This window comes from Syngnathus scovelli, chromosome 19, assembly GCF_024217435.2.
Source record: "Syngnathus scovelli strain Florida chromosome 19, RoL_Ssco_1.2, whole genome shotgun sequence".
Taxonomy (NCBI): Eukaryota; Metazoa; Chordata; class Actinopteri; order Syngnathiformes; family Syngnathidae; genus Syngnathus; species Syngnathus scovelli.
In genome coordinates this window covers 2,921,556-2,935,069 of record NC_090865.1, presented here as the reverse complement: position 1 = coordinate 2,935,069, position 13,514 = coordinate 2,921,556, and the positions used below count along the sequence as shown (strand labels likewise).

General features: G+C 44.3%; 2 protein-coding genes across 4 annotated transcripts; one reads left to right on the top strand and one right to left on the bottom strand.

The window, feature by feature from the left end:
- Positions 1-364: 364 nt before the first annotated feature.
- Positions 365-7,333, top strand: cdca7b (cell division cycle associated 7b). 2 transcript variants are annotated; one of them, XR_007487796.2, is made up of 12 exons: positions 365-617; positions 1,114-1,257; positions 3,534-3,637; positions 3,813-4,032; positions 4,143-4,205; positions 4,303-4,479; positions 4,574-4,726; positions 4,832-4,981; positions 5,186-5,322; positions 5,438-5,522; positions 6,100-6,131; positions 7,292-7,333. XR_007487796.2 is itself a non-coding variant. In XM_049750762.2 (10 exons), the coding sequence occupies exons 1-10, from the start codon at positions 510-512 to the stop codon at positions 5,457-5,459; spliced, it is 1,278 nt and encodes a 425-aa protein (XP_049606719.1). In that variant the 5' UTR covers positions 366-509; the 3' UTR covers positions 5,460-6,069. The 2 variants fall into 2 exon arrangements, 1 of the variants encoding a protein (XP_049606719.1); XM_049750762.2 differs by lacking the exons at positions 6,100-6,131; positions 7,292-7,333 and having other exon boundaries at positions 366-617; positions 5,438-6,069.
- sp4 (sp4 transcription factor) lies at positions 6,133-12,055 on the bottom strand. Of its 2 annotated transcripts, none has more exons than XM_049750760.2 (7): positions 11,472-12,055; positions 11,171-11,241; positions 10,064-10,411; positions 8,674-9,844; positions 8,347-8,545; positions 8,026-8,225; positions 6,133-7,899 (listed from the first exon to the last, which is right to left on the bottom strand). In XM_049750760.2, the coding sequence occupies exons 1-7, from the start codon at positions 11,476-11,478 to the stop codon at positions 7,634-7,636; spliced, it is 2,262 nt and encodes a 753-aa protein (XP_049606717.1). In that variant the 5' UTR covers positions 11,479-12,055; the 3' UTR covers positions 6,133-7,633. The 2 variants fall into 2 exon arrangements, with proteins under 2 accessions (XP_049606717.1, XP_049606718.1); XM_049750761.2 differs by having other exon boundaries at positions 8,026-8,219.
- Between the last annotated feature and the right edge of the window lie 1,459 nt (positions 12,056-13,514).

Sequence of the window (13,514 nt, the reverse complement as noted above, 5' to 3'; positions counted from 1 at the left end):
TGAGCCTTAAATGTTAGGGGGTGCCTGAGGGGGGGGGTCTTTGGCCAATATGCCATTTAAGCAAGGACCGCCCCTGGCGTTGCTTTAGTGAACAGTATTTTGTGGCGTGAAATAAATACATGTTCCACTACAATATTATTTTACCAGAACTTCAGTAAAATAAATTGCAAGAAATTTCATAGCTCTAAATTTGTTGGATTATAATAATTATAATCCAAAAACTCTACGAAACTCGACACATCCGGCATAGGTCACGCCCAATCAATTTTCGCGCGATACATCAGACTGTACCATTCGATGAAAAAAGAGGGGTGTTGCAAACCGAAAACCTCTTTTAATGCAGTAAAATGTTCCAACGAATTCAATTAATAGCTGCAATTAGAAACATAAAACATAATTAATAATTGCAAGTGTATCGCTAAAGATGTAGAATTATATATCCATAAAATGTAACGTTGCAACCTGCCAGGACGCACCTGGATGTACAGCTAATCTATGTATCCATCTCCATGTTTAAATCCATTTCGACTCCCTTCTGTTGTAATTCCCTAAAGACAAAAGTTGTATTTTTAATAGATTCACACTTAAACGACGACAAAATGGCACTCGAGTCAAAGGTAATTTCTTTTAAATACTTTTGTTGGGGTTTCTCACTGTTTAACGTCGGAAACGACAACTCTTTGTGTGTCGAATGAATTGTAACTTTCCCATTCTTCGGTGAAAAAAATGGTGATCTACAATTGTGTCTCAGTTGTTAATTGTTGAGCTGACTATTGTAAAGAACAGAGTTTTGAGAGCATTAATGGATATTTTTTTACTAACTAGGCCCCTCATGATTTCTGTTGCTGACGGTACAACCCAGTTCTGTGTATTGTGCTCAACAAAAATGAGTACACTCTCTCAAAATTTGTGACAAAAACCTAAAAAAGTTTCCTTTCCGTCATTTTCAGTGGTATGTGTGTGTTATTGTATTACTCCCACAAATGAGATTGGTCATTGTGAAAGAACAAAGCTCTGAATTTTAAGAAATTATTCATATCATGTTGTAAAACTGTGTTCACAGTACTCAAAAATACAGTTTTAGCTAAGCTACCATTTTATGTCTTTCACAAGGCGCTGCATTTCAAGTCCAAGTTTATTACTGCCGAGCTGGCTTGTCTCTTCAGCCAGTCGGACAGCGAGGATGACTTTGAAGGCTTCAGTGAGGACGATGATGAAATGGACAGAAGACGTTTTAATAGGCATTTCAAGACCAAGGTTTGACTCATAACATCCAAGACTTAGTTCAGATATGGTGGGCATCGCACAAAGCCGAAAAAACTGGAAAAATATCAACTAGTTTATCATTGATGCTGGCTGAACTTATCTTTGCTGAGGTTGGCAAAAATCATGTACCGTAATTTCCGGACTATAAGTCGCGGTTTTTTTCATAGTTTGGATGGGGGGGCGACTTATACTCAAGAGCGACTTATATATGTTTTTTTTTCACAAATTTTTACTTGATCATTAAGACATCACTTACAAGTATAGTTGACCACTTCCCATGTTATTTTTAGTATAGTTGATCACTTCACATGCTTTTATTTCTTTATCTTGAACATATTCAAAACATAAAAAATAGAGAAAACATCAAATAAAGCAATTAACACTTTAAAGCACCATATCCAAGTCCACTGTCTGCTGTATGTACACTTGCTCCATTTTTGCTCCTCTTATATTTATTATTATTATTTATTATTATTTGTTTATTTATCATTTATTCAATACTCTTATTTATTCATTGTTAGTGCCTTCTTGGTTTTTTTTGTGTTGCTTGTATGCATATGTGTACTATCTCACCGAGGGATAGAGGAAATGTAATTTCAATCTCTTTGTGTGTCTTAGTATATAAAAAAAATATATCGACGATAAAGCAGACTTTGACTTTGATAAAACAACCAAAAAAAATTATATTTTCAGACGAAACTGGATGAGGGCGCTCTAAATTTTACCGTTGGCCGTGACTCATCAACTGGGTGGGCTTAAGAAAAATGGCACCAAAAAGAAACTCATATTTTGCAGGTTACAAACTTCAAGTTGTAAAATATGCAGCTGAAAACAGTAATCGAGCAGCAGAAAGAAAGTTTGGAGAACCGTGATGTACCAATGGATTACTATTTCAAGTGACGTCAGTAGCGCGGCGCGCCGGTTGTTTACATACAAACGTGCCCACACAAGGACGACCGGCATCATTAGCGGTGATCATTTCTAAGTGACACGGAGGACAAAGAGTTTGAAGGAATTAAGGATTTGGAGTGACATAGAAGGTTTGAAAAACTATTATGGCTTTTACGCACGCCCGGTCTCTACTGAGTCGGGGGCCGACGATCGGCCGAGTGGTTGTCCGCGAACGGTGCGCGGGGCTCGGACATGGCCATTACGCACGCCCGGTCTGTCTGGAAGTCCACGCCGCCACACGCTTGGAAGTTTGTTTTGTTTAATAAAGAGCCGTTTACCAAACCTACGTCTATCCTTGTACTTTGTTAATGCTACAATATAGTTATATAGTAGATCTGTGGAATAAAGACGAGGGTGACGTCAGGGCGCACGCGCGGCGATGTTGACAAAGGACGAGGAATTTGATCGATGGATTTAATGGAATTAAAGTGCACGGATGGTTTGATAATATTATTGGCTTGTATTATAGTTATTTAAAATATAGTTTATCTATCGTTATATGAGCCTGTGGAATATTTTGAAGCGCAAGCGCCCTCAGCCGTGCGCACCCATTGTTGACAAAGATCGATCGATGGATTTAATGAATTGGAGTGACACCGATGGTTTTATAAACATGTTATTCATGTAATAGTTGTCCTTAATCACTCTATATGTTACGTCAGGCCCGTTCTCAGCTCTTTGTTTGTGTTTGTCAAGTTAGCATACCTATCGTTTAGCCTGTTGTTGCTATTTAATGAATTGGAGTGACACCGATGGTTTTATAAACATGTTATTCATGTAATAGTTGTCCTTAATCACTCTATATGTTACGTCAGGCCCGTTCTCAGCTCTTTCTTTGAGTTTGTCACGTTAGCATACCTATCGTTTAGCCTGTTGTTGCTATTTAATGAATTGGAGTGACACTGATGGTTTTATAAACATGTTATTCATGTAATAGTTGTCCTTAATCACTCTATATGTTACGTCAGGCCCGTTCTCAGCTCTTTGTTTGTGTTTGTCACGTTAGCATACCTATCGTTTAGCCTGTTGTTGCTATCGTTTAGCCTGTTGTTGCTCGTTCATGACTGTTTTTGGTGTGGGATTTTGTCGAATAAATTGCCCCCAAAATGCGACTTATACTCCGGAGCGACTTATATATGTTTTTTTTCACTTTTTGGGGCATTTTATGGCTGGTGCGACTTATACTCCGGAGCGACTTATAGTCCGGAAAATACGGTAATTTTGACACAGATTTCCAGATTTTCCTCATTTGTTTTGGTCAAATCCGAATTGTGTAATGTCAGTAGTTTCCATTTTAACATTTGATCTCTTGGCAGATGGTGGAGGCAGAGGATGAAAGCGATCTGGACACAGGCTTCTATTCTGATGAGGAGGAGACACCAGCACCTAAGAGAAGTAGAAGTCTCCGAGTAGCACTCAGGTATACCCAATAGCAGTATTGAGCATGATATTCATTGAAAAGCTCAGTGTTAAATAACTGAAGACTTGTCTTGTCATTTATCAGCGAGCACGCAGAAAACATTCACATTTATGTTGTATGTTCAGACTGGACTGTGGGACCTCTCAATTGCATATCATCAATTTTGTTTCCTCAGATTTCCAGTCAAACAGTCTCCCACCCTCAAAAAGGAGCCACAAGCAAAAAGCCTCAGAAAGCCGGTTAAAGAAACCGTGGCACAGAAGGTGCGGCAGAGGATGACAAAGCAGGAGGATAAACAAAGAGAAGTGAAGCCAGAGAAGGCGAAGGGAGAAGATGAGGCTGTGTGCCAAAGCCTAAGCAAGCGGGACAAAAACATCCGGGAAAACAAAGCCATGGTGGGTAAACAGTGTCAATACAATGACAAACAGTATGGTGTTCTGATGTTCAGCATCATAATATACACGCTGATAGACCTTCATTTTTCTTCTTGGCTGTTGTTTTGCAGCTGGCCAAGCTATTTGCTGATCTCACCACTATGGCGGACCTGACTTTGCCTGACACCCTTCAAGTGAGCACTGCCTTTCAACTAAACCCTCCAGTTCTTATTGTGATACTTAAACAAACCACACCTCTGTTTTTTTTTTGTTTTTTTTCCATCAATGCAGAAGAAGAAGTGCTCACCGGTGAAAACAACGCCGCGCAAACGCAAAATAGAACAGAACACAGGGTCTGAAAGGAGAAACCCGTCTCGGAAAGCCCGCCCTCCTGAGAACTTTGCTGTGGACCAAGAGTGTGAGCCCAGTAGCGGCCCCAAGGCTGTAGACATCAGGAGACTGATAGAGGTACAGTTTGAAAGCACTACGTATAAACAGGCAATTAAACATTGCACTAAAATGTAAAGTCCCTCACTGTTTGACTTGGGCTCCTGACTGGCAGGTGGATGAGGAAAGTGCTGGTAACATGCCGAAGAAAAAGAGGAGGAGCCACCGACGCAGTCAGTATGAGTTCAAGTCGGTTGATGACATCTCCAAAGATGACTTGGACAACATAGCGTATCGCAGCAAAGATAAGATCTGGGACAAGGACAATGTGGGTCACCAGCACACATTGATGGTTTTTGTGCAGGCGCTGCTCTACAGGGACGTCTGCTCAACTAGTGTGGTTCTTTTGTCATATGTGTGTTGTTCCCCTCAGGGAAGCTCGTGCCACCAGTGCAGACAGAAAACCCTCGACACAAAGACAGTGTGCCGCAGTGGGTTCTGTTCTGCAGGCAAAGGCCAGTTTTGTGGGCCATGTCTGAAGAACCGCTATGGTGAGGACGTGCGCACCGTATTGCTTGACCCGGTCAGTATGAACACACTATGTATTTGAAAAAGTATTTAGCTCAGTTAGCGTTGGGATTTAAAAAAAATTACATAAAGAAAAATTGACAGTTTTTATCCATCTCAGGCATAGTAACAGAATAAAGGATACATTGCAACTTCCCATCATATTATCCAAGGTTACGCAGTAAATGAAGTTATAACAAAGAGGTTGTCTTTTCTGCAGAAATGGTCGTGTCCCATATGCAGAGGAATGTGTAACTGCAGCCTGTGTCGAAAGAAAGAAGGGCGCTGTGCTACTGGCATTTTGGTCGGGCTGGCCCGCTACAATGGCCACGACAACGTCCACGAGTATCTGGAGAGGTACGTACACAGCATCATATTGTAAATGCGATTTGCAAGGAGCTTGCTGACAATTTTTGTTGTATTATATACCCAATATCAATCATTATTTTGCCTTGTTTTGTCTCAATGGCAGAATTCAGAAGGAGCTACGATAAAGTCTTTGAAGACTCTCCTCAAGCAGATGATACACTTCAAAGTACTGTAGAATTTAAATAAAGGTTTGTTCTTTTAGACAAACGCTATTAGCTAACGAGATTTACGCTATTGTCCTTGTATAAAACAAACACTGCAACACTAGTAGTAGTTTTTTGTGTGTGTAGATTTTCAACTTTGCATTTTTCATTTGTTTTCCCTTTGGATTGTTTTTTTTTCCTCACCAAAACAATCAAGAACCAGCAAAAAAATGTAAATGACTTTTTTACCATTATACAGCGGTGCCTTAATTTAGAAGTTTAATTCTTTCCGTGACTGCTTGTAACTCAAAACACTCAAATCATCTTTTTCCATGAAACACCCACAAAAAAAACGGCACTCTACAAAAACATAGAGTAAAAACATTCATTAGTGTAATAAATTTAAGATAGTGTTCATCAAAATGGTTTAATTAATTGTGCAGGTCCTTCTACGTAGTCTGCGTGTTTTGTCCACCAATGGATAGAAGAATACAGTAGTCACTTGTATGTCAAGGTATCGCGACACCAGGTTTTTTTTTTTTTTCATTTCAATGTAATATAGTCCTAATAAAGACAGACTTTGACTCTGGTATTTTTCTGTTTTTATGTACTTGTGATGCAGTTTGCAGATTGAGTATGTTGGCAGTCAGAAAGGTAAGGCTGTTTAAAATCACTTTATTGTTACGTGTTATGCAAGCAATTAATATTTTCTATTTGACGTTAGGTCTTTTCCTCCTTTCTTCTTTTTTACTGACATAACACATTTGTACAAACCAGTTTTAGAAATCTCCACAAACCGCAGCCTTTGAGGCAAACCTGGCAAAAAACGCAATATCAAATGTCATGGCGAAGAACACAGTTTAGAAAAAGATTTATAAATGAGATGTCGCTAGAAAATATGAAAGAAAAAAATTGGTTGTCACACAAAATATTACCAAAAACATCTAAATTTGTTTGGTATCAACATTTTTTTTTGTTTAAAACACTTTTTTTTTTGCTTTCTTTTTTCAAGGCGCAAGGAGGAAGAACACAAGTCATACTACTACAGCAAAAAAAAAAAAAAAAAAAAACTGAAACATGCTGTGGCGTACACAACTTTAAAATCAACACCCTGACACACAAATACAAGTCCAGCAAGAAGGCAAATATTAAAAATCAAGGAATAATAAATTAGCTTTACACAGTGGGCTGCTGTGTGTTAACTGGGTCGGGCTGGCTTTGAAAGCAAATTCTCTAAAATCTTTTTTTTAATTCTTTTTCTAGTAAATAAGACTGTACGCACTGGACTAACACTGAGCAACACCACCAGAAACACCTCATCACCACATAAACAGCCTGAACAACCAACCCCCCTGCCCCACTTAACTCACCGCCGCCCATCCACCAACCCACTTGGCATGCTCTGACCTTCCCTCAGCTTGTGTTAAGGCAGCAGTAGGTCACAGAGCAGGGTGATGGTGGCAATCAGAAGAGCACAGAAACCCCAAAATATCATCGCTCTCCCTTTCAGCTGCTAGAAATCAAACACAATATTGATGAAATGTTAGGAATTACCAAACTACTACTCGAGTGTGTGTGTGTGCTCTCATTTGTTTCCACCAAACCCCTGACAATGTAAACATGTTCCACGAGATTGTCGTTAAAGTATTGCTTTCATCTCACGTAGTTGTAGAAAGCTAGATTGTTTTCTTTTATAGAAACCTTTTCTAATGGCCGTTGCCGCAATAGGAATGCATTATATATAAATCTTTCCATATGTGCTTTTTTTTTTTTTTGTTCCTCGTTGAAGGAATTCTCCTTTTCTTTTGTAACAGTTCACAAAGGAAACCACACCTGAATCAGATGGGAGGACAAAACTCAAATTAGGTAGATCCTCTTCATGACACGCACACAAACTGATCATAGGTTATAGGTTGACTTGCACACACGCACACTTTCCCAAGACTGCCTTGGCTCTGCAACAGTCCCGTACCTTGATTGACCCTCAGCCCTGTCTGACAGGTAAGAAACGGGTACACAATTTTGTGCATAGAGAGATGTTAGCACGATTTAGAAATGTTTTTGACTGTATTTGAATTATGCTTTTTTTTTTTTTTTATCATGAAGCGTCTGTAAAAAGAAAACCAGCCACGCCAACAGTCTCTGTGACAAACAACCTATTCAAACTCCTCCTCTTCCTCCTCCTCCAGGTTATTGGAGGTGGTGGGCGTTTCGGGCTCGGAGTCACGGGAGAGGGTAGCCACGGTGACGATTTGAGGGGAAGCCTGGAGGCCCTCGGGGGCGTCGTCCTCCATGCTGCCGGTGGTGATGATGGCCACGGCGGCTCCGCCCTTTTTATTCTGGTGAGTCTTGATGTGCTTTGAGAGGTGGTCACTGCGCATGAAGCGCTTAGAGCATTCGGGACACTCAAAGCGCTTCTCTCCTATTGGAGGACAAAAACAAAAAGTACTTTTTTGAAATGGTCAAATAACTTAAATGTGGTAGGCAGAAGAACATTACACCCGCTCTCGTATCAAATGTGTGTGTGCGCGTGTGGTGACCCAGGCACCTGTGTGCGTTCTCCGGTGTCTCTGCAGCTCGTCGCTTCTGGTAAACCGCTTGCCGCAGAAGATCCAGTTGCAGACAAACGGCCTCTCGCCCGTGTGCCAGCGCAGGTGGGCCCTCAGGTGAGAAGTCTTGCCGTACACTTTCCCGCAGCCTTCCATGTGGCAGATGTGCTGCTTTTTCTTTGTGGGGTCACCACTGTTTCTGCGCCAGAGGGCAGGAGTCTTTTACTGCAGCAATTTGAAGTTCAACTTGTATACTAGATGAAGTTGTAATTTGTGATTCAGCTGTGCATCCTACTCCACCTTACTAACATCCTTCCTACCTTGCCTCTCCATCTCTGCAGTTTGGGCAGGAGCAGGCAACTCGCCGGAGCCTCTTGCTGGGCGGTCCCTCCTGGTCTGAGGAACTCTGCACCGATCCTAACTGATCCGGACTCATTGACGAACTGGATGCCACGTTCCCCACGGTGACCGTCACAGGGGACGACTGAACTTTGACACCATCCTGCGCTTGTGGTTGACCTTACGGTGAGAAACGACACACAAAAGCATTCAAAGGTTGCTTGTGTAGTTCTGCCTTGGGGTTGGAAAATCAGGTTCTAGACTGGCCTCCGATCCTGGATAGATTCTATCAGCGTTGCCTTACTTACCCTGTAGTCCGGTAATAGTGAGGGGCACGCCCTGCACCTGAACCCCGGTGCCCCCAATCCCAGCGATGCTGACCGTCTGTACGCCAGATCCTGGATTGATCTGAGCTGTACTCAGTGTGAGTGGAGTTCCGCCGAGGGAGACCAAGCCTCCGCTCCCCACTGTTGTTCCGCCAGCCACCGGGGCAAGCGTAAGCTGCTGTGGCATTGCCGCTCCCAGGCTGCCCTGGAGGGAGACACCCCCTGGGAGCTGGAGCGTCTGCCAGGCAATCTGCCCAGAAGGGGACAATGTCGGTGTGCGAATAAGGACCTGGGCTGGATTCTGGAAGGCCTGAATGGGTTGCAGAGTTTGACCAGGGGCCAGCTGGAGAGTCTGAATGTGCTGCTGCTGACCTTGGTTTTGACTTGGTGCCTGGGGCTGCAGCTGAATCTGCTGCACTAACTGATGTCCTACTTGCCCCACGATCACCTGCTGAATGGTTCCCGGTGCGTCCGTCTGGCCTTGGACCCCATTGGCCTGATTCTGACTTTGAGAGTCTGCCTCGGTGCTTTGTGCTTGATTTTCCGTCCCTGCAGCCTCAATACCAGCAGAGACCAATTGTGGTCCCTCTGACATGCCATCGCCTTCAGCAACTGGTGTTGGTGCTGCCCCAGAGACCGCTGCTGTTGTCATCAACTGGTTGCCACTGGCAACAGAAAAAGTGCCATCTGCTGATTGGATAAGCTGCACGGCCCCACCTCCTCCGACATTATTGATGACAGGCAAAGCCAAGGTCATGCCACCAAGGTTGATGGGTAACGTGGTCATGACAGGAGTCTGAGATCCCTGAAGGGTCTGCAACTGCAGGGGGAAAGACTGAGCTGGACGGATTTGCAGGGGGACCGTCTGATTGGCTGTACTTGACAGGATAGCCTGCTGGTTGGCTGTCTGAAGAATGGCCTGAGCCTGGCCTGGATTTGGACTCTGGATGAGCTGAAGCTGCTCGGGCAAAGCCCCGATGGAAGCCTGCTGAGCTGGGTTGATGTGGATCTGCTGTCCATCTGCAGTCTGCAGGTGAGGGATGACCTGGTACTGGACCCCACTTCCAGCATTGGGCAGATTTTGAACCTGGATTATCTGGAACTGCTGCTGCTGATTGGCGGCCACACTGTTGGTCCCAGCTACAGCTTTCACCTTCACAAATGGCAAAGGATCAGTTAGGAGAAGAAAAATAACAACTGCGGCATCATCAATTCAATGAACCCCCATCTATTTAGAGTCTATTCAAGTCTTTGACGACCCCCTTGTTTAGCTAACGGAGAAGAGGTTCCAAATCGACTAATGGGTGAATTTGTGAATGCAAAATAGAGAAGATACAGGTGTTTGCCGTATTAACACAAACTCATCCCTGACCTTGCGTCCTGGTGAGCTGTCATTAGGAATGGTAGTGGCCACTGTTACTGCTACCGGCTGGTTGGTGTTCTCCTTGGCCATGGTAGCTGGTGCTGCAATGATCTGCCACCCGTTCCCTGTGAACTGAGCCGGGACCAGTTCCAGCTGCTGGGGAACCAGGGCCTGGCCCCCAGATGTGTCCACCACAATCTGACCCTGGAGCTGACCAGCTTGTAGTTGAATCTGACCAGCCTGGAGCTGGATCTGCTGGGGCCCCGTCTGGATCTGGGACCCCTCTGCTCCCCCCTGCCCTCCGATCTTACTGCAGGTGGCTGCCAGCAGAGCCAATGGAGAGGGCTGAGAGGAATCCTATGAACGATAAAGTGGGAAAGTAAGAAGAAGGGACAACTCGGGACACTTATGCATACGCAAACATGCCCCAGCTCCAAGTCAAGGAAAGCCAACGGGGAGGGATGGGCCTGAATTCTGCATGCAAATGCAGTGTGGCACAAGAAGATAGAAAAGGCGAGCTATGGGTGGGGAAAAGATGGTGATGAGGAGAGAAACACGAAGCTGACAGAAAGAGAGCTGTCTGTAGAAGTGGGCGGTATTACAGGAAGCGAGTGGGTGGGCGTGTGAGAACCACATTTTCTCCTTTTCTCAGAACTCTGCAACAAAATGACGCCTTCTCTCGCTGTCCTCACAGGAAGTAGGTCGCAGGCAAAACATAAGCAGGTTGGTTTTGCAATTATACAGCGACACTGCGGAAATGCAACCGTGGACAATAGGTGCATTTGAAAATGACTCCCAGAAAAATCATCTCCAAAATATGGACTGAAAATAGAAGTCTCGCATCAAAGCTGCAGGAATACACAAGGAGAATTAAAGCACTCTGAGCCTGATTCAAAGTGACACTTCCATAGTAGAATGGCTGAAGTGTGACAGCCGCGTAAAGCTCCTCATGAGGCTTTCGGGGCTGGCTCTCAGCTGCGCTGCTCACAAGCAGGAAGTGGGTTTCATGACTGGAACGCCCCCAGAGGTGTCTGGCAAACTGGCGGGCTGGGAGCTTGAGAGCGAGTGCGTGCATTTTTATGGCCCGAGGGCAAAGCGAAAGTTCTTTTTAAGTACCTGAGATCCAGAATTTTTCCCCTTTTTTGATGCTTTCCCTCCTTCAGTTCCCGCTGATTCCTTCTTGGAGTCTGGAGGGGAGACAATTCCAAAGTTAGACTCGCAAATATCATCAGGTGTGCCTCTATAAATACATGTGCAGCAGCGCGTCACAGATAAGCATATCGCCAATATAGCGTAACGACGGTGCTATTGATCATTCCCAGTTATCTCATGAGCAACATCACAGGCTTCCTATCAGTTAGACTCGGGAGGGAGAAACGGGGGAGGAGACGGGAAGAAGGAGGAGGAGGATACCTACCACTCATAACGCATGAATATACCAAGAGGGAGAGGGTGTAGTTCACGGTAGAAGGCCGGCCGGCCCAAATCGGAGGCGGAGGACGGCCTATATCTTGGGCTCCGGGGCCGTGGCGGATCTGCCCGTTTTGACGAAACCACCCACCGTCCAGGAAGGGCGGTGCCAAGCGGAGACACAGCAGGAACGGCCCCCACCCCTTCCCGGTGAACAGAAATAACGGAGAAAGCACTGGCCGTCCCCTGCAAGGCAGCTGCGCCCCTCACACACGTCGCACGTCCCTAGAGCGTCCGTAAACGCGCAATTTAGCCCTTGTCAGGATAGTCTCCACAACGGCGTTTGCAGTGTGTCAGCGAAGAGGCCCACCCACTTCCATTTAAGCATCAGGACAACACCCCTGTTGTGCCGTGCCCGCTTGCTGCCGCTGCTCCCGGCGCGTCGTCGCCGTCTGCAAGACCACCGAAATGTAGCCACTCTTTGTATTTTCTCGTATTCCGCTTTTATTCGTTCACACTTTCATTTTTGGGGCTATAAAGGGGGAGATACGCTCAGATAGCTGTGGCTTTTGTGGGCGGACGCGCTCCTCCCACTTATTCAGATTGGTCGACGGGGTTTGGCGTGCGAGGGTTCAGATGGGAGTTGTATTTTGCTCAAGCCTCACCTCCTCCAATGCTATTGGGCGGATTGGACTACATTTCCCATGACTGCTCGGGGCCTCATTCGCCTTGCTGGAGCGGTGGTGCTAGTCATGGTGGTGTGAGAGCGGAGGGAGGGCGGTGACTGTTATGTGGTTTTAAATGAGGAAGAGAGGCGTGTGTAGCGTTCAAAAATTAAAATGAGTTGTATTCCAAATTTAACTTTTTTGACATCACAGAGTATTGTAAACAACCCAGCCTTATCATGGACACTAGATGTGTTTGCAGAATGCATCTCAACAATTGAATTATTTCCACACGATTTGAAGTCCTGATTGAGCAAGGTTTTTATTTTTTACTGTCACACTATTTGATTCTTGTGTACACATAACTGACTCCCACAAGTACACGCTTAATACATGCAGTGTAGCAGCCATCCAAATGCCCCCGCCCCCAGGCCACCTTGCAAGGCGTTGCTAAGCAACGAGGGTTGGCCTGGAAAAAAGGGGAGTCGCCTTTATGTAAAAATATTCGGTACTCTGTGTATTTCTAAGATAGTTCTTACAGTCTGTATTGACAAAAAATAAATAAATAACCCATGTTCCATTCATTAAAAAAAAACGTGAATTATAAATGCGGGGTTTTCTTTGGAAATATAGTGAAAGCAGTCATAGCTCGAATGTGCTATTCACACTTTTGACCACTAGAGAGCGTCGTACACAAGCACTAGATCTGAAATGTTACTTTTTAATCTATTTGATCTTTGTTTTCATTAAAAATATATTAAGTTTACTAAAAGAGTTAGTTCCTTAAGCAGAATGACATAGTACACTTGACAAGGAGAGTTAATGCTATGTATTATCTATATGATTAATTTCACACATTTTATATTTTTGCACCTCTTGTCAATTCCACACCACCACCAACTGTATAAATGATACGTGCGTGAGTCGTTGCATGTTTGCGTGCCATGTTGTCTTGTGCAATTATGTTTTCTTTTTTGCAGGCGTGCATGTGGGCGGCGTCCATTTGTCAATGGAAGCAGTGGCGTCAGGGTGTCTCCTCTTAAAGGTAAGCTTGTTAAGGCAAAGAGATTTATGAGTGACATGAGTTTTGGCAGGTGCCTCTTATGTTAGTGTGTGTGCATGCATGCGTATGTGCGTGTTACTCACTGAATTGGACTTGCTTGTATGAAAGTTGGCAAAGGTATGATTGTAATGAGTGGATTGACAAGATTGCTTCCTGTTGTCTGGATCAAATAGAACAACATCTTTTTTTTTCTACAGAGCTCAACGTGAATCATTTGCACGAGTGAAGCTTCGGGAGCTGAGAATTTGCAGAATGCGTCCACCGGCGTCAAAGACGAGTAAAGGTATTTACGAGATGACTTAAGCATGCTGGTGCCAGCACA